Source organism: Somniosus microcephalus, chromosome 15, assembly GCF_052327205.1.
Source record: "Somniosus microcephalus isolate GS21.2 chromosome 15, FLI_Smic_1.0, whole genome shotgun sequence".
Taxonomy (NCBI): Eukaryota; Metazoa; Chordata; class Chondrichthyes; order Squaliformes; family Somniosidae; genus Somniosus; species Somniosus microcephalus.
In genome coordinates this window covers 11,277,616-11,296,645 of record NC_141001.1, presented here as the reverse complement: position 1 = coordinate 11,296,645, position 19,030 = coordinate 11,277,616, and the positions used below count along the sequence as shown (strand labels likewise).

The 19,030-nt window shown below is 48.0% G+C and overlaps 1 protein-coding gene across 1 annotated transcript in view; it reads right to left on the bottom strand.

Annotated features, from left to right (window-relative positions):
* The window catches only part of LOC147106541 (uncharacterized), a 176,536-nt gene that overhangs the window by 69,200 nt on the left and 88,306 nt on the right, over window positions 1–19,030 (bottom strand). Inside the window, exons 7-9 of the mRNA XM_086008472.1 lie at window positions 13,171–13,296; window positions 3,344–3,461; window positions 3,097–3,235 (exon numbers count right to left, since the gene is read on the bottom strand). Coding sequence (XP_085864598.1) covers window positions 3,097–3,235; window positions 3,344–3,461; window positions 13,171–13,296 — 383 coding nt within the window. The remainder of the gene's footprint in view (window positions 1–3,096; window positions 3,236–3,343; window positions 3,462–13,170; window positions 13,297–19,030) is intronic.

Below are 19,030 nucleotides of genomic sequence, written 5' to 3'. Positions count from 1 at the left end.
ACTAATCAAGGATAGTCAGTATGAGGGGGTGACTAGGTGTGTGGATGAGGGTCGTGTAGTTGATGTAGTCTACATGGACTTCAGTAAGGCTTTTGACAAAGTCCCACATGGGAGACTGGTCAAGAAGGTAAGAGCCCATGGGATCCAGGGCAATTTGGGACATTGGATCCAAAATTGACTTAGTGGCAGGAGGCAGAGGGTGATGGTCGAAGGTTGTTTTTGTGACTGGAAGCCTGTGCCCAGTGGCAGTACCGCAGGGATCGGTGCTGGGTCCTTTGCTGTTTGTAGTGTACATTAATGATTTAGATATGAATGTAGGAGATATGATCAGTAAGTTCGCAGATGACACGAAAATTGGTGGAGTGGTAAATAGCGAGGAGGGAAGCCTCAGGCTACAGGACAATATAGACGGGTTGGTCAGATGGACAGAACAGTGGCACATGGAATTTAACCCTGAAAAGTGTGAGGTGATGCATTTTGGGAGGACTAACAAGGCAAAGGAATACACAATGAATGGTAGGACCCTAGGAAGGACAGAGGATCAGAGGGACCTTGGTGTGCATGTACATAGATCCCTGAAGGCAGCAGGACAAATAGATAAGATGGTTAAAAAGGCATATGGGATACTTGCCTTCATTAGCCGAGGCATAGAATATAAGAGCAGGGAGGTTATGATGGAGCTGTACAAAACATTAGTTAGGCCACAGCTGGAATATTGTGTGCAGTTCTGGTCGCAACACTATAGGAGGGATGTGATTGCATTGGAGAGGGTGCAGAGGGGATTCACCAGGATGTTACCTGGGCTGGAGCGCTTCAGCTATGTAGAGAGACTGGACAGGCTGGAGTTGTTTTCCTTAGAGCAGAGAAGGCTGAGGGGGGACCTGATTGAGGTGTACAAAATTATGAGGGGCATAGATAGGGTAGATAGAAATTAACTTTCCCCCTGTGTGGAGGGGTCAATAACCAGGGGGCATAATTTCAAGGTAAGGGGCAGGAGGTTTAGAGGGGATTTGAGGAAAAACTTTTTCACCCAGAGGGCGGTTGGAATCTGGAACTCACTGCCTGAAAGGGTGGTAGAGGCAGGAACACTCACAACATTCAAGAAGCATTTAGATGAGCACTTGAAACACCATAGCATACAAGGCTACGGACCATGTGCTGGAAAATGGGATTAGAATAGATAGGGCTTGATGGCCGGCACGGACACGATGGGCCGAAGGTCCCCTTTCTGTGCTGTATAACTCTATGGGCTGGATTTTCATTGAGGAGGTGGGTAGGAGGCGGGACTACAACTATCGGGGTTGTAGTCCCGCCTCCATCGAGTTCTAGCCAACCCACGCGATTTTGACTTGATTGACCTTGTTGAGCCTGCCCAGCGGGCTCAGCAGGCCAATTAAGGGCCACCTGGCAACAGGTGACTTCACAGATTGATATTTCATCTGTCAGGACCTTTTGACAGATGAAATATCAGCATTTGACAGCTGTTTGAAGCTGTCAAACACTGACAATCTGTACTCCAAGTTAATTCCTTCCTCTCAGGATGATTTAGAGATCTCCTCAGAAGAGAAAGCTGAATGCTGCAACTTTTGACAGCTCACGGCCATTCTGCTTTCTGTGCCGGTGAGATGAGAGACTCCTGAGACCTGAAGGAAGGAAGGCTGTAAAGGTAAGTACATGTAAGTAAAACTTCTTTAAGCACTTTACACACACCAAACACACTTACCTCTGCACTCATGCACCCATCACTCACCTGAACACTGGACATCTCGACTCCTCCAAGCCCTTCATCCCGACGGCCCGCCTCGCTAACTTGGCGTGGTTTGGAGCCGTCGGGAATCCCACATTTCACCAATGAAAATAGGGATTAGGCTAAAAACTGCCTGTTAACTACCTGTTAACAGGCAGTTAATTGGCACTAATCCCGTTCCCGCCTCAGGGAGACGGGTCCCAGTGCGGGTCGGGTACCCGCCTCCTTTGAAACTGGCATGGAGGCGGGTTGGGGGCAGGATGGGTTCGTGCCCCCTGATTTCGCTATTTTAACCCCCCACATGCCTTCAATGCCGCCTCCATGGCCCAATGAAAATCCTGCCCTATGACTCTATCTATGACTCTACATGCACTTTCTAGCAGAAGCCACTGAATAGCGATCAGGACCTGGAACCCTGGCTTTTCTACAGGTGCTGAGGGCTAAGGGACACATTTCAGAGAGTTTTCTTATTTTGAAAGTTTTACCTCCTTCAGTAAATTGTTTGTAAATTTCAGGCTTCAGGTCAATGACCTGCCTTTCTTTCTCTTTCTAAGATTGTTTTGCATATGTAACAAATCTGGAGTATGATGAACATGTATCAGACAAAACTTATATGTAGATTCCACATTTTTGTTTCTTACTCAATATTGTCATACCAAAATTGGTTATGAAAAGATTGCTTTCTCTCAACTCCAATCTTCTTCTAAGTTCACGTCTAAAGGGTATTGTTCTGAACTTCAGGGCTTCAAGGCACTGCTATATTTAAATTCCTCACTAACATGATGTATAGGAATAATATCACATTAGCAGCAACATCACAAGATGAATTCTGGAGCTTTTTAAACCATCTTGTTATATTTTTCTAAGACAGCACAGAGACAGTGCAGAGAAAAACTTAAAAGTTGGCCCAACTACAGCACTATTGAAGGAGCATTACTAAAAGATGTATGTGATAAAAAAAGACATTGCAGGCATTAGAATGTTTCTGGCTTTGGAGCACAGTTCAGTGTTAAAGTGCATCGATGCATTAATGCACAGAGCCATGGTATGAAAAACAAGGATCTAGGTCCCAATTTCCCCTCAACAGCCAATTCAGTAGTTTTATTGGCAGGTCTCCTACCAACCCTTTCAGTCTTGGAATAATATCTTTGCCCCCACCCCTCCCCCCAGCAGAAAAAGTATAACAGAAAGTAAGAAAAGTATCAAAAATAGCAATGTAGTACAACTGGTGTAATATTCTACAGATCTGCCTGGACAGCCACGAGAAACAGATACAAATGCATCGTAATATTACTGAATACACATTATTGGACATGTAACAGAAATAAGTATTTAAAAGATCGTATTACCTTGGAGAGAATGTAATAGCAGTCACCGTGAAATGTGTATTTCATGCCATCAAAAGTAGAGACGTGTGCTCCCCCCTCAAATGAGCAGACACCCGGACAAAGTAGATTTTTGCATAGCCATTTTCCTCCATTGCAGACACTTGAATCACATGGGACAACAATTTAGTACATTCATTAAAAGCTGGATCGGGTTAAAATAAGGTGTAGTAGAAGTTTTTTACAGAAGCAGAATTAATGTTGACTATACCATTCTTCACATTCTGTTGAAATCAGGGTGCCTGGATTGTACTGTTTTCCCTTCATTGTACATTTGCACTCCTTCACACTGATGCATCCAGTACCAGAGTAATCATCAATCACCGTTCCTGAAAAATATGAAGCATGTCTATAATTAATGCTATGGACTTCTAGTTATTTTGTAGTGGAGGGAAGTTACTTAAAATGTTTTATAAGTCTTATGTGCTTGTCAAGGTTAGGGGTGTTGAAGTTGAGGAATGGAATACTTTGTTACTTTTTCAATCATCGAGTACTGAGGGTAGGTGTAGCACAGGTTACATACAGGTTAAAGCTCCCTCTACACTGTGACAAGAATATACCTTAACACCAACTTCAGACAAACACCCACTATATGTTAGTGTGATATCAACTATTCTTATGGTGTCTCTGAGACACATTGTTAATCTGCACTGCATTATAGGCTGGTTTATACCAAAAGCCCAAGGCCACATGGAATTGGATTGCCCATGGGACCCTTACAGTCAGCTAGGAAAAAGAGACTTTTATACCTTCAATCTGGGCTGGAATCAAATTAGGCCCCAAGGCCTAGAAATTCGGTGGCGCCCCAGGGCGCCGGAAGTACTGCCCCAGAAGGAGTCGCGAACGCCCGCCAGAAATTCAGTTTCAGCACCCCAGACGGAAGCGCAGCGCTACTCGAGGCACCCCGCATCCCTCTTGGGGCGCTGCAACTGAAAATTGCAGCGCAACGTGCCGCAGCGCCACACGCTGCGGCACGGTGCACTGCGGTACTGCAGGCCTTCCTCCCCTTCTTAAAGGGGAGGGGCCTGCTGCAGCGCGATCGGCAATCGCGAGTGCCGGCAAAAGAGCCCGGCACCGAGGAGAAGTGCCGGGCTCTTGGGAGACAGCCGGCACAACGCGGCGGGGGGGATGCTCAGGAGGCCGGGGATGGCGGTGCAGAGAGGTGCTGGCAGGCAGCCAGCAAAAAAAATGGCCGCCCGCGCCTCTACCGCCGCAGGTAGGCCCCCCTGAACCGGTCGCAAATTGCAACCGGCATTACAGCGGGGGGCGCTACCAAATTTGGCAATCGGGGCGGTAGCGGGGCGCTGCACAGACCAACGATGTCATCGGTGGCGGCGCAACGCTACCGGCTAACGCCGCCATTAGCGCCCCGCTAAATTTCGTGGGAGGCGTGGCCAGTGGCACTAAACCCACTAAGTGCCCTCTTTGGGCGCTAACTGGTGGCGCAGCCCACCAAATTTCTAGGCCCAAATGTTGAAGGTCAATGCAATAACTAACAATGCCACCTGTAGCATCGTAGCAGGAGTGAGATTTTATAGGAAAAGACAGCAGTTTGGCTCCTTTTTTATAGTTTCAGAATAATTTAGCTCAGATCCCAATCCTGGGCAACACATATTCAGTTTCCAAAACCAGCTATCCCATCATAGGGAAATACCAATATATCACAGAGGGAGGAAGAGAAAAGAGTAAGGAAATCATCTCCAGTCATCTTCTTGCAGCTTGTTTCTGAGCAGAATTGGTCTGGTAGGAAGTATTTCCACCAATTCTTTTAGAGTGGAGAAATCAAAGACAAAAGAAGAGGAAAAATACTGTTTAAAATCACAGGGAACCTCACCCTCAAAAAAAATTGTACTCTGCTCCTAATCTAGAGCCAGGTGGCTCACCTGTACTATTCAGATACAGTTGCTACAATGAACAATCTGAGATCTCTAGGAGCGAGGAGGAAGGAGTGGGAGAAGGATTACCATAAAAGAGAACTAATTTACTTTTGTTAATCTTGTTAAATGTAATTGAGCCGGATTTTGCTGTAGAAATGACGGTGAAGTTAACAGTGCTCACCATTATGTACATGGAAATCGGACAGCAACTTTTGGTGACCGCATATAAGCAGTTAAACACGAAAATTAGGAAGTTGCTGTCCTCCAGAAGCTGCCCAAAAATGGAATCTCAGCGAGATACTCACCAGTCAAATATATTAAATGGTGTGAAGTTTCTGTACTTACCTGTTATATACGCATTAACTCACCAGAAAAAGTTAGGGCATGTCCATTCCAGTACCCTTTTAACAGCATGGTAAGTTTTAATTACTACCAAACAACCTCTCTGGCACTGAAAATTAACTTTACAAGTTTGGAGTTTCATTCCTTCAAATTTTAATTATTGTTAGATTTTTATAATAATAAAAACTTTTTTTTACTTTCTCTTTATCTTTTATTTCTCTCTCTTAACCCAATCTTTCTATCCCTCTCTTTATTTTCCTTTCTGAACCTGATTTGACATTGAATTCACTATTCTAACTGACACTTCGGGCTGGATTTTCCCGGGTCCCCACTGCACTGTGCGGGGAGGGGGGGGAACCCAGAAGGCAGCGGGAAACCTGGAAGTTCGGGTTTCCCGGCACATTGTGGAGTTTTAACTCCATTGCGTGCGACAGAAAGGGCAGGTTCCCCGCCCGGAAGTCAGCCTGATTGATAGGCTGGCTTCCAGTCGTGCGGGGAAAGCAGACAAGGAGGCCACAGGACCAGGTAGTTGCTGGGCCCAGGATGGTTGGGGGGGCGGGTGGTTACAAGCTGTGGTGGGGTCCGATCCCCGGGGGGTCCAATCCCTGACCCCGGGAGGGGGGAGTGAGATCGATCAATAGGAGGGGCCCGATCCCCGACCCCGGGGGGGGTTGTGTTTCAGGCTTGGGGGAGGGACTGAACCAAGACCCCGGGGAGGGACAGGCTGATAGTAGGGGATCTTGGGGGGGCCAGGAGGAAGTGCTCCTGCTCTTCCTGTCCCACAAGGATTGCTCCCCAAGGCTGAGGCCACCTCGTTGCAGCCTCTAGGAACCCTGAGCCCCGGGATCCCCGGCCGCCTGCAGGTTAAAGTAGAATCTTCAGGCCTCACTATAATATTTAAATTGCCAACCCACCTCCTGGCAGCGGGTTGGCAGCCCGCCCGCCCCCCCACCCCCCTGCCTGAGTGAAAGGTGAAAGTGGGCGGGTTGGAGACAGGTCAGGTCAGGTTTTACATTTTTACAACTTTCACTTCCCCTCACATCTAAAACCCACCCGTCCTTACCTCTGGAATTTCCAGCCTTCCTGTTTCAGACTTTGTGCTGCTCATTGACGATTCATCAATCTGATTGGTTAAAGAGATACACAGCTGCTTGCCGTGTTCCCACAGGTCCCAGATGCCCTGTCGAGGGCAGTGCATTGTTTGGATCTCTAATTTACAGTACATTCCAGTGAAAACCCCAGAGAAAGTCTATGGCCAAGTACAAGTGGAACGAACAGCTTGTGCTGTTCATTCGCCGCTGAGAGCAAAATCCGGCCCAATATTTTCTCTACCCATACTGTTTAGGTGAACTTTAACACCTTGAAACATGACTCAGTAGGAATGAAGAATTAAATCCATCAGGGTTGTCTTAACCCCTAATTGAAAGTATTTAGCTTGTCTATAGTTATAGCTCCATGACCATAATAAGATTTGTAATGGTTTACTGGTGCTACAGAATTAAAGTGCCAACATTTTTTCTTCTTTGTATCAATCGGAGAATTTTAGCTCTGTGGTTGGTGGGATTTTCCAGAAGCTGGCAGCTCCCTTATGGAGTGGAATAAACAGCAGGTTCCCTGATCTACTCAAGCTTGTGGAAGGTCAATGCAAAATGAATTTGAATAAATTAAATGCAAGAAGACCTCCCATGGCACTGCTCACAGTAAGGCAGAGGATGTGCGGTTTTATAAAGAAAGGAGAATTATATCATGTAATGCTTAAAAGGATATAGAGGCACTGACGAGGGTGCAAAAATAAATTTCAAGGATGATACCAGAAAAGTGAGGTTATACCTATCATGAGAGGATGAACAGGCTGGGTCTCTTTTCTCTTGAAAAGAGAAGGCTGAGGGGTGACCTAATTGAGGTCTTTAAAATTATGAAAGGTTTTGATAGAGCAGTCAGAGAGAATGTTTCCACTTGTGGGGAAGAGCAAAACTAGAGGACTTCAATATAAAATAGTCACCAAGAAATCAAACAAGGACTTCAGAAGAGATAAAAAACAGAAAGTGCTGGAAGGACTCAGCAGGTCAGGCAGCATCTGTGGAGAGAGAAACAGAGTTAACGTTTCAGGTTGATGACCTTTTGTCAGAACTGGAAAAAGTTAAAGATGTTACAGGTTTTAAGCAAGTGCAGGGGCAGAGAAAGGGGGGAGGGGAGGAAAGAAAAGGGAAGGTCTGTGATAGGATGGAAAGCAGATTAAATGCCAAAAAGTATGATTGTACAAGGCAAAAGGAAAATTCAGAAGAAACTTCTTTACCCAGAGAGTGGTGAGAATGTGGAACTCGCTGCCACAGGGAGTGGTTAAAGCGAATAGTACAGATGCATTTAAGGGGCGGTTAGACATCCATATGAGGGAGAAGGGAAGAGAGGGGTATGCTGATAGAGTTAGATGAGGAAAGACGGGAGGGGGATTGAGTGGAGCATAAACACCGGCATGGACTGGTTGGGCTGAATAGCCTGTTTCTCTGCTGTATATCCTATGTAATTTTATGTAATTAATGTACTATTCTGCTGCTAATGAGGATCTGTGTATAACAATCTATTTCTTTAAGTGCACAAATTCTAAAGTAAATGGGGGCAAATTGTTGTGAGGTAAACTGGAAGGTAGTTTCTGCTGCTGAGAAAATCTTGAGGTCAACTGTGGGGTTTTTTTTGCTGTTAAGGAAGTTTTTCTGCAGATTGGTAGTTGCCCAAGGTCATAAGAAATCAGCAGCTTTCTTCCTCTTTATATAGTATTTCTAAGTGTGATATAAAAATTAGATTTTAGTGAAGTTTTTGATACGGTACCTCACAGAAACCTAGTTGGGAACATTAGTAGGCACAGTTTTGACAGCAGCATGTTGAGATAGGGCAAATTGTGGCTGGGTGCTGGCTACAGTGGGTCTGTGTAAATGGGAAGTGTTCTCGGTAGAGGGTGTAGTGATCAATAACATGTCATTCTGTGGTGGACACTAGGTGGCGCAGTAGAGCTGTATATAGCTGTATGTATAAGACTACACTACCCAGCTATATATTATATTAAGGCTACATTACCCATGAGGCTAGGCTACCCACAAGGCAGCAGTCAAGATGGAAACCTCTACAGATACTGTACCAGTCCACATGTGCTTAATAAAAGTAACTAGCAAAAGCTAGCTGTGTTCATAATAAGAATGTCTATTTATTAATGAACATAACATGGTACCAGGGTGGTGAAGATCTGCTGAAAATTGTGAAAAGCGACATGGAGAATTTGAAGCCACCAGAGCATTTGAATCTCGAGGGAAATGTCGACTACAACTGGCGGATGTGCGGGTTAGGATGATTGGCTATGATAAATTGACCCTTAGTGTTAGGGGGATTAAATACGTGGGGTTACGGGGATAGGGTGGGATATGTGTTGGTGTAAGGGTTACGGGGATCGGGTGGGATATGTGTCGGTGCAGGCTCGATGGGCCGAAATGGCCTCTATCTGCACTGTGGGGTTTCTGTGATTCTGTGATTCTGTGAACTGCCGGATTTTTAAACAACAATTCGAACTCTACATTGCAGCCATCGGATTCGGTACGAAGCCAGACGCAAGGAAGATAGCGTTGCTGCTTATGGTTGCAGGCCCACAGGCAATAGAGGTATTTAATACATTTGTATTTAATCCAGCGGAGAACAGAGAAAAATTAGAAGATGTGCTAAAAAAATTTGATGCACATTGCTCTCCCAAAAAGAATGAGACGTATGAAAGATACTTCTTCCATTCTCGGACACAGCAACAAAATTAGACTTTTGATAGCTTTATAACTGATCTGAAACTGAAAGCACAGACATGTAGTTTCTCTGAGCTCAAAGCATCCATGATTCGTGACCAGATTGTGTTTGGTATTCCTGATAAAAAAGTCAGGGAACGTCTGTTGAGAGAAACCGAACTAACATTGGAAAATGCTGTGACAATATGCAAAGCCAGCGAGCTAGCTCAAAAGGCTGTGAAGACTTTCAGTGAAATCAATAATGATGCGATTGTAGTAAATGCTGCTGTCGGTGCTGTGTCCTACAAGGGGAAGAAACGTGGGCAGAACAGAAATGAAAAGCAATCGGAGGATGAAATTTTTAATTGTAAACGCTGTGGTTACAAACACCGGTTAAGACAATGCCCAGCGTTTGGAAAAATGTGCACAAAGTGTAATGGAAAGAATCACTTTGCCAAACAATGCTTTTCTAAAGTAAAAACAACGAAAGGGCAACGAGTTAATGTGATTGAGGACACTGATTTAAGTGAGACATTTTTTGTAGGAATGGTGTCATGTGACGATATCAAAAAAGATACAGAAAATGTGCAGCCCTCAGAAATAGACAATGCTGAACATAAAGTTAATGCAGTAAAAGAGGACAAATGGATGATCCCACTGCAGATAAATGGAGCATTAGTTACATTGAAACTGGACACTGGGGCAAAAGCAAACTTAATCAGTATGAGTGACATAAAAAATATGAAAGAAGAGCCCAAAATACAGAAAAAGTCAGTACTACTGAAGAGCTATAATGGACAGAAAATAGGTAGCTTAGGTGTATGCAGACTTAAAGTGACAGTCAAAGACAAAGTGCATCATCTCATGTTTTCTGTTGTGGCTGAAAGACTTGATTCGATACTAGGTGACAAAGCTTGTGAAGACTTAGAACTGGTCAAGAGAGTCTACCGTATAAACTGAGCCATAAGCAGACCAGATGACTCAGGTGATGAAGCAGAGAGCCCATCAAGGATGAAAAGGCCAAAGGGTATCCATGTCTTCAAAAAGCCTAGTTTCTCCAAGAAGAAAGAAAAAGACTTTAAGGTCAAAGAAAAGCACAAAGAGGAAAAACACAAGGAGAAAAAGTCCAAACATATAACCGCAGCAGATGTTGTTAAGCAGTGGAAAGAGAAAAAGAAAAAGAAGAAGCCTGCACCAGAGCAGGAAGCAGTTCTGGTGGATACTCCTTCTTCCCTCAGGCCAATCTTTGGTGTTCCATTAGCCGAGGCTGCTGAGAGGACTATGCTGTATGATGGGATCCAGCTGCCAGCAGTTTTTCGAGAGTGCATTGACTACATTGAGAGTTATGGCATGAAGAGTGAAGGAAACACTGAAACCCTCTCCAAGCAAAGATCGCAAGGAGACCTCGATCTATACAAGAGCAGATTGATGACAATGCCGCAACTGCATCTTGTCATTCACCGCCAGAACAATCTCATGAAGACACATCAGACTTACCCGTGTTGAGAAGATCCACACGTGACTACATTACCCATGAGGCTAGGCTACCCACAAGGCAGCAGTCAAGATGGAAACCTCTACAGATACTGTCCCAGTCCACATGTGCTCAATAAAAGTAACTAGCAAAAGCTAGTTGTGTTCATAATAAGAATGTCTATTTATTAATGAACATAACAGAGGGGTGTGATGATTGGCATCCCACAGGGTTGAATAATTGGACCAGTACTCTTCACATTTCAATCTTTACAGATTACATCAAAATAGCAGGAATGGGTAATATAGTGGAAGATGGAAACAAGCTACAGGGAGACTTGGGGCTGGATTTTCTCAATGGAGACATGCTGGAGGCGGGTCTTCTGTTTCCCCGGTTTCAGTCCCACCCCCAGCGACGTCTGATCAACCCACGCTATTTTCCCTTGATTGGCCTTGTTACCGGCCAATTAAGGGAAAGCCGGTGACAAATGACGTCAGCGTATGATGCTTCATCTGTCAAAAACATTTTGACAGATGAATTGTCAGCATTTGACAGCTTTGAGAAGCTGTCAAACACTGACAATCTCTGTTCTAAGGTGAGCCCTTGCACACAGACTCACCAAGACCTCTCTCCTCAGCAGAAAGCAGATGGCTGCAGCATCTGAGAATGCAGCAGCCATTCTGTCATCTCTGCCGTTGAAATGAGGCACCTCCGGATCCTCTAAGGTTGAAGCCTGCAGAAAGAAGCAAAGGTAAGGAAACTTTCTCCAACACTTTGCACTCACCTCTCATACTTACCTGTCCACACTTGCACCCATCACTCACCTCTACAGCTGACATTTCAACCCCTCTCACCCCCGCAGGCCCACTGCTCACCTCGCTGACCCTGGCGAGGTTCGCAGCTGTTGGGAAGCCCGCAATTGCAGGCGTAAAATGGGGAAAAGCCTCAAAACTGCCTGTGAACTACCTGTTAACGGGCAGTTAATTGGCTCTAATCCCCTTCCCGCCTCGAGGAGAGGGGTCCCTGCGTGACTTGGGAACCCGCCTCCCGGGAAGATGGCACGGAGGCGGGTTGGGAGCGGGGTCATTACATTCTGCCATTTTCCCGGCAGTCCCGCCTCCACACCCACCTCCCCAGGGCTGGGAAAATTCCCCCCTTGACTGTGCAAATGGCAGACAGCAGATGCAGTTTAATGTAGATAAATTTAAAGTTATGCACTTCAGAATAAGAAGTAATGGCCCAGAAATTCGGGTCGGGGGCTTCCCGCGGGTGCAAGCCCCCGACCTGCACTTACCTAGCACGCCGGCCGTTGAGCTGTGGGCCCGCGTGGGATTCCGATCCTGGGCCTGCTCCAACTGCCGGCGCACAGTGCTTGCGTATCCCAGGGGCGCAGTTAGTTCGATGCGTCCCCTGGGATCACGTGGGCCATGGTGAGCCAATCAGAGCAGGGAATGCTTCATTCATAAGTTTGACAGGAAACCTATAAATACTATAAGCCCCAAAACATCACTAAATCTTCAAATAAATTTTTTAAAACATCACATTTTTTAAATAAACTATAAATTACATGAAATAACTTTTAAACAATAATTTAAATTTTTGAAAAAATTAATTATATTTTCTAATGGGGCTGAAAATAAACTTACCTTTCTTTAAAGTATTTAAAAATAATAAACCTGTGGAAAAAAATTTTAAATTTTAATTAATTCATCACTTACCTTGTAAAAAGCAGGCCTTGCGCCTGTTTTTTACATGTCTAACTCCTGGAGACTTACCCTCCCGGGAAAACCTGCAAAAAAAACATAAGTTCGATGCTCACTCGCTGCCTCTCCCGCGCACGCGTTCCACCCCTGAACCCCTTCTTTCAGGGGAACGGAAGTGCCGGGCGCGGAACCGGCACTTCCATTGGGCTTACGGGAGAGTACCCCATGCGTACTTACCCATGGAGACCCGAATTTCTGGGCCAATGAAAAGGGATTATAGATGTGGTAAAATGGGTTATTGCCTATTAGCAATTATTGAATTTATAATATTTCTGTACTGCTAGGCTCAGCATTTAGGTGGTCAACACTCAAGGTCACACAAAACAGCTTGTCAGAAGAAGCTATCAGCCCAAACCAGACAGTTATCGAAGGTAGGTCTCCTCAAGATGTAAGTTCTTACCGGCCCACACAATGGGGATTGCAAATCATAACCCCGCTAGAAGTCCCATGCTCAGAAATGCCAATTAAGGCGTTACGTGTGAGGAAATCTGGACATCCAGTGCCAGCAGTGGGCCAGCTTAAAATTCAATAATAAACTTAGGCCCTCCACTTTTTTCTGCATTCAGCGCACATATTTGCCAAGGGTGGATAGTATATACATCTGCAAAGATGATTTGTTTCTTCCTCCCATGTATAGATTTGTAAAACAAATCAGCAAAGCAATAATCTGGTTGTGGATTTGAGCATTCCTTTTCGCACCCATTATCGATACTACCATTCAGTGAGAAAGCTGATGCTGAGGTTGCTGCAGGCTGCTTTGTGAGGGAGGGAAGCAGGTGAGTTACAGATGTTTTGTTTGAAGAGGCTGTGACACCATTGCATACCTGGTGGGCAGAAGCAGCCGTCCATATAGTGCTCCTCACACAAGCTGCTCGTGTCGAGGTGAGAACAAGTGTCCATACAGGGAGAGCCACTTTCCTTGTAGATCATATTTAAAGGACATTTCTTTGCTGCAAAAAACACACACAAGGTTAGATTGTCAAACAGATATATATTCTGATGTAATTCCTGTAGAATGAATATGGCTGTGATTTTAAGAAGCCAGAAGCTTTCTGTAACCTAGTGGGTATGTAAATCTAGGCAGAATATTCTCCCCATTTTATAAAGAGAAAAACAATACAAACACTAAAATTTCCTTTGATGGTTTTGTAAAAATGCCAGTTTTACAGCCGGCATGAATAGCGCTCATTGAGTTTCCCTCTGTACTAGGTCGCTGCGGTGGTATCACAGAATTTTCCTTGTGTGTCCTGGAGTGGATCCATCGGCAACAACAGGGGCCAGGACTTTTATCTAGCCTGACAACTAATCTGGAGACACAGGGCCCTGTGCTGTAGATTAGAGAAGCAGAAAATGTTCTGTTAAGCATATTAGGGTCAATATTTCTGGACCTCCTCTGGCCTGGCACACTTCCTGTTCAGCCCGGGATTGCCCGATTTCCTGCCCAGACCATTTACAGGGCCTGAGGGCACTGCTGCAGGCCTGCCCGCTGGTAGGGCTTATCATCAGCAGTAGGGTCAGAATAGTAAGGAGTAGCTAAAGGCCTCTCAGGCCTGCACCAGTGAGTTTGGCCTGGGTAAATGGGACCTTCTTGTTGCTGATGGAGAGCAGCAGTTGGAAATTTCTGCTTGGACATCGGGATCCTGGGGCTGCAGGGGTTTGGGGCAGGGTGGCAAAGGGTAACATAAACTCCAATGACCTACCTATAATTCTGTAATTCCCTATCCTGCCCCTGGGACCTCTGTGGACCTCTTGTTGGCAGGGTTTTGGGGTAGCCCGCTGCACCATCTTTACTAGGCACCCCCTTCACTGGGCTTCCAGCAAGCATTCAATACAGAAGGTGAGAGCCTTGGAACACTCCACCCATCTCATTTAGATGGATTAGTTGGCCTGCGCTTAGGCAAAGCTATGACTTCCAACAAAGCCCCAGATTCGAGGTGTGAGCCTTTTGTTTTAACCTTTGCACCCCAGGAACTGAACATTCCCTGGGGGCATGGATGAGGAGAATCAGCCCTATTCATTTTCCCCATAAAATGGGGGTGCCATTTATAGAAAAAGAACTAGACTTAGACTCACCTTCCACTCCAAGGAGCAACCGCTTTATACTAAAGAATTATGAACTTAATTGAAAATAATTTTACTGTTTTTGAGCTGTTCTCATGTGGTCAGTGAAAATATTCCAAATCTCATGTGGGTTGAAATTGCATTTTGTGATATGAACAAGGAAAATGTTAATGAAGCAATTAGCCTGAAATAGAAATTGAAATTTCAATGACAAAGCTTTCATAAGCAACAAATATTTTGTACTTGAACATATGGTTTTGGGATATAACTTTGTATTTGTTAAGTGTTGTCCAATGAGTTTATTGACATTCATTTCTGTAACATGCTGACATTGTGAACATGGACTCTGTTGGGAAGGAGCCGCACAGATTCTTGATTTAGGAGAGAGCGAAGGGAGTTGTGGCTGAGGGAGACAGAAGGTTCTCCAGAGGAAGGCTCCAAGCAACAGGGGTGAGTTAATCTATGGGGGGTGGGGAAGGGTGATGGCCTGAGCTGGGTAATGGAGGGCTGAGCTCTCTAATGGAGGGCTGAGCTGTCTAATGGAGGGCCGAGCTGTCTAATGGAGGGCTGAGCTGGGTAATGGAGGGCTGAGCTGGGTAATGGAGGGCTGAGCTGGGTAATGGAGGGCTGAGCTGTCTAATGGAGGGCTGAGCTGGGTAATGGAGGGCTGAGCTGGGTAATGGAGGGCTGAGCTGTCTAATGGAGGGCCGAGCTGGGTAATGGAGGGCTGAGCTGGGTAATGGAGGGCTGAGCTGGGTAATGGAGGGCTGAGCTGTCTAATGGAGGGCTGAGCTGGGTAATGGAGGGCTGAGCTGGGTAATGGAGGGCTGAGCTGGGTAATGGAGGGCTGAGCTGTCTAATGGAGGGCTGAGCTGGGTAATGGAGGGCTGAGCTGTCTAATGGAGGGCTGAGCTGGGTAATGGAGGGCTGAGCTGGGTAATGGAGGGCTGAGCTGTCTAATGGAGGGCTGAGCTGGGTAATGGAGGGCTGAGCTGTCTAATGGAGGGCTGAGCTGGGTAATGGAGGGCTGAGCTGGGTAATGGAGGGCTGAGCTGGGTAATGGAGGGCTGAGCTGGGTAATGGAGGACTGAGCTGGGTAATGGAGGACTGAGCTGGGTAATGGAGGGCTGAGCTGGGTAATGGAGGACTGAGCTGGGTAATGGAGGACTGAGCTGGGTAATGGAGGACTGAGCTTGGTAATGGAGGGCTGAGCTGGGTAATGGAGGGCTGAGCTGGGTAATGGAGGGCTGAGCTGTCTAATGGAGGGCTGAGCTGGGTAATGGAGGGCTGAGCTGGGTAATGGAGGGCTGAGCTGTCTAATGGAGGGCTGAGCTGGGTAATGGTGGGCTGAGCTGGGTAATGGAGGGCTGAGCTGTCTAATGGAGGACTGAGCTGGGTAATGGAGGGCTGAGCTGGGTAATGGAGGGCTGAGCTGGGTAATGGAGGGCTGAGCTGGGTAATGGAGGGCTGAGCTGGGTAATGGAGGGCTGAGCTGTCTAATGGAGGGCTGAGCTGGGTAATGGAGGGCTGAGCTGGGTAATGGAGGGCTGAGCTGGGTAATGGAGGGCTGAGCTGGGTAATGGAGGACTGAGCTGTCTAATGGAGGGCTGAGCTGTCTAATGGAGGGCTGAGCTGGGTAATGGAGGGCTGAGCTGGGTAATGGAGGGCTGAGCTGGGTAATGGAGGGCTGAGCTGGGTAATGGAGGGCTGAGCTGGGTAATGGAGGGCTGAGCTGGGTAATGGAGGACTGAGCTGGGTAATGGAGGGCTGAGCTGTCTAATGGAGGGCTGAGCTGGGTAATGGAGGGCTGAGCTGGGTAATGGAGGGCTGAGCTGTCTAATGGAGGGCTGAGCTTTCTAATGGAGGGCTGAGCTGTCTAATGGAGGGCTGAGCTGGGTAATGGAGGGCTGAGCTAGGTAATGGAGGGCTGAGCTGTCTAATGGAGGGCTGAGCTGGGTAATGGAGGGCTGAGCTGGGTAATGGAGGGCTGAGCTGTCTGATGGAGGGCTGAGCTGTCTAATGGAGGGCTGAGCTGGGTAATGGAGGGCTGAGCTGGGTAATGGAGGGCTGAGCTGTCTAATGGAGGGCTGAGCTGGGTAATGGAGGGCTGAGCTGTCTAATGGAGGGCTGAGCTGGGTAATGGAGGGCTGAGCTGGGTAATGGAGGGCTGAGCTGGGTAATGGAGGGCTGAGCTGGGTAATGGAGGGCTGAGCTGGGTAATGGAGGGCTGAGCTGGGTAATGGAGGGCTGAGCTGGGTAATGGAGGGCTGAGCTGGGTAATGGAGGGCTGAGCATTCTAATGGAGGGCTGAGCTGGGTAATGGAGGGCTGAGCTGTCTAATGGAGGGCTGAGCTGGGTAATGGAGGGCTGAGCTGGGTAATGGAGGGCTGAGCATTCTAATGGAGGACTGAGCTGGGTAATGGAGGGCTGAGCTGTCTAATGGAGGGCTGAGCTGGGTAATGGAGGGCTGAGCTGGGTAATGGAGGGCTGAGCATTCTAATGGAGGGCTGAGCTGGGTAATGGAGGGCTGAGCTGGGTAATGGAGGGCTGAGCTGGGTAATGGAGGGCTGAGCTGGGTAATGGAGGGCTGAGCTGTCTAATGGAGGGCTGAGCTGGGTATTGGAGGACTGAGCTGTGTAATGGAGGGCTGAGCTGGGTAATGGAGGGCTGAGCTGTCTAATGGGGGGCTGAGCTGGGTAATGGAGGACTGAGCTGGGTAATGGAGGACTGAGCTGGGTAATGGAGGGCTGAGCTGGGTAATGGAGGGCTGAGCTGGGTAATGGAGGGCTGAGCTGGGTAATGGAGGGCCGAGCTGGGTAATGGAGGGCTGAGCTGGGTAATGGAGGGCTGAGCTGGGTAATGGTGGGCTGAGCTGGGTAATGGAGGGCTGAGCTGGGTAATGGAGGGCCGAGCTGGGTAATGGAGGGCTGAGCTGGGTAATGGAGGGCTGAGCTGGGAATGGAGGGCTGAGCTGGGTAATGGAGGGCTGAGCTGGGTAATGGAGGGCTGAGCTGTCTAATGGAGGGCTGAGCTGGGTAATGGAGGGCTGAGCTGTCTAATGGAGGGCTGAGCTGGGTAATGGAGGGCTGGGCTGGGTAATGGAGGGCTGAGCTGGGTAATGGAGGGCTGGGCTGGGTAATGGAGGGCTGAGCTGGGTAATGGAGGGCTGAGCTGGGTAATGGAGGGCTGAGCTGGGTAATGGAGGGCTGAGCTGTCTAATGGAGGGCTGGGCTGGGTAATGGAGGGCTGAGCTGGGTAATGGAGGGCTGAGCTGGGTAAAGGAGGGCTGAGCTGGGTAATGGAGGGCTGAGCTGTCTAATGGAGGGCTGAGCTGGGTAATGGAGGGCTGAGCTGGGTAATGGAGGGCTGAGCTGGGTAATGGAGGGCTGAGCTGTCTAATGGAGGGCTGAGCTGGGTAATGGAGGGCTGAGCTGGGTAATGGAGGGCTGAGCTGGGTAATGGAGGGCTGAGCTGGGTAATGGAGGGCTGAGCTGGGTAATGGAGGGCTGAGCTGGGTAATGGAGGGCTGAGCTTTCTAATGGAGGGCTGAGCTGGGTAATGGAGGACTGAGCTGGGTAATGGAGGGCTGAGCTGTCTAATGGAGGACTGAGCTGGGTAATGGAGGGCTGAGCTGGGTAATGGAGGGCTGAGCTGGGTAATGGAGGGCTGAGCTGTCTAATGGAGGGCTGAGCTGGGTAATGGAGGGCTGAGCTGGGTAATGGAGGACTGAGCTGGGTAATGGAGGGCTGAGCTGGGTAATGGAGGGCTGAGCTGTCTAATGGAGGGCTGAGCTGGGTAATGGAGGGCTGAGCTGGGTAATGGAGGACTGAGCTGGGTAATGGAGGGCTGAGCTGGGTAATGGAGGGCTGAGCTGGGTAATGGAGGGCTGAGCTGGGTAATGGAGGGCTGAGCTGGGTAATGGAGGGCTGAGCTGGGTAATGGAGGGCTGAGCTGTCTAATGGAGGGCTGAGCTGGGTAATGGAGGGCTGAGCTGGGTAATGGAGGGCTGAGCTGTCTAATGGAGGGCTGAGCTGGGTAATGGAGCGCTGAGCTGTCTAATGGAGGGCTGAGCTGGGTAATGGAGGGCTGAGCTGGGTAATGGAGGGCTGAGCTGTCTAATGAGGGCTGAGCTGGGTAATGGAGGGCTGAGCTGGGTAATGGAGGGCTGAGCTGTCTAATGGAGGGCTGAGCTGTCTAATGGAGGGCTGAGCTGGGTAATGGAGGGCTGAGCTGTCTAATGGAGGGCTGAGCTGTCTAATGGAGGGCTGAGCTGGGTAATGGAGGGCTGAGCTGGGTAATGGAGGGCTGAGCTGTCTAATGGAGGGCTGAGCTGTCTAATGGAGGGCTGAGCTGGGTAATGGAGGGCTGAGCTGGGTAATGGAGGGCTGAGCTGGGTAATGGAGGGCTGAGCTGGGTAATGGAGGGCTGAGCTGGGTAATGGAGGGCTGAGCTGGGTAATGGAGGACTGAGCTGGGTAATGGAGGGCTGAGCTGTCTAATGGAGGGCTGAGCTTTCTAATGGAGGGCTGAGCTGTCTAATGGAGGGCTGAGCTGGGTAATGGAGGACTGAGCTGGGTAATGGAGGGCTGAGCTGGGTAATGGAGGGCTGAGCTGGGTAATGGAG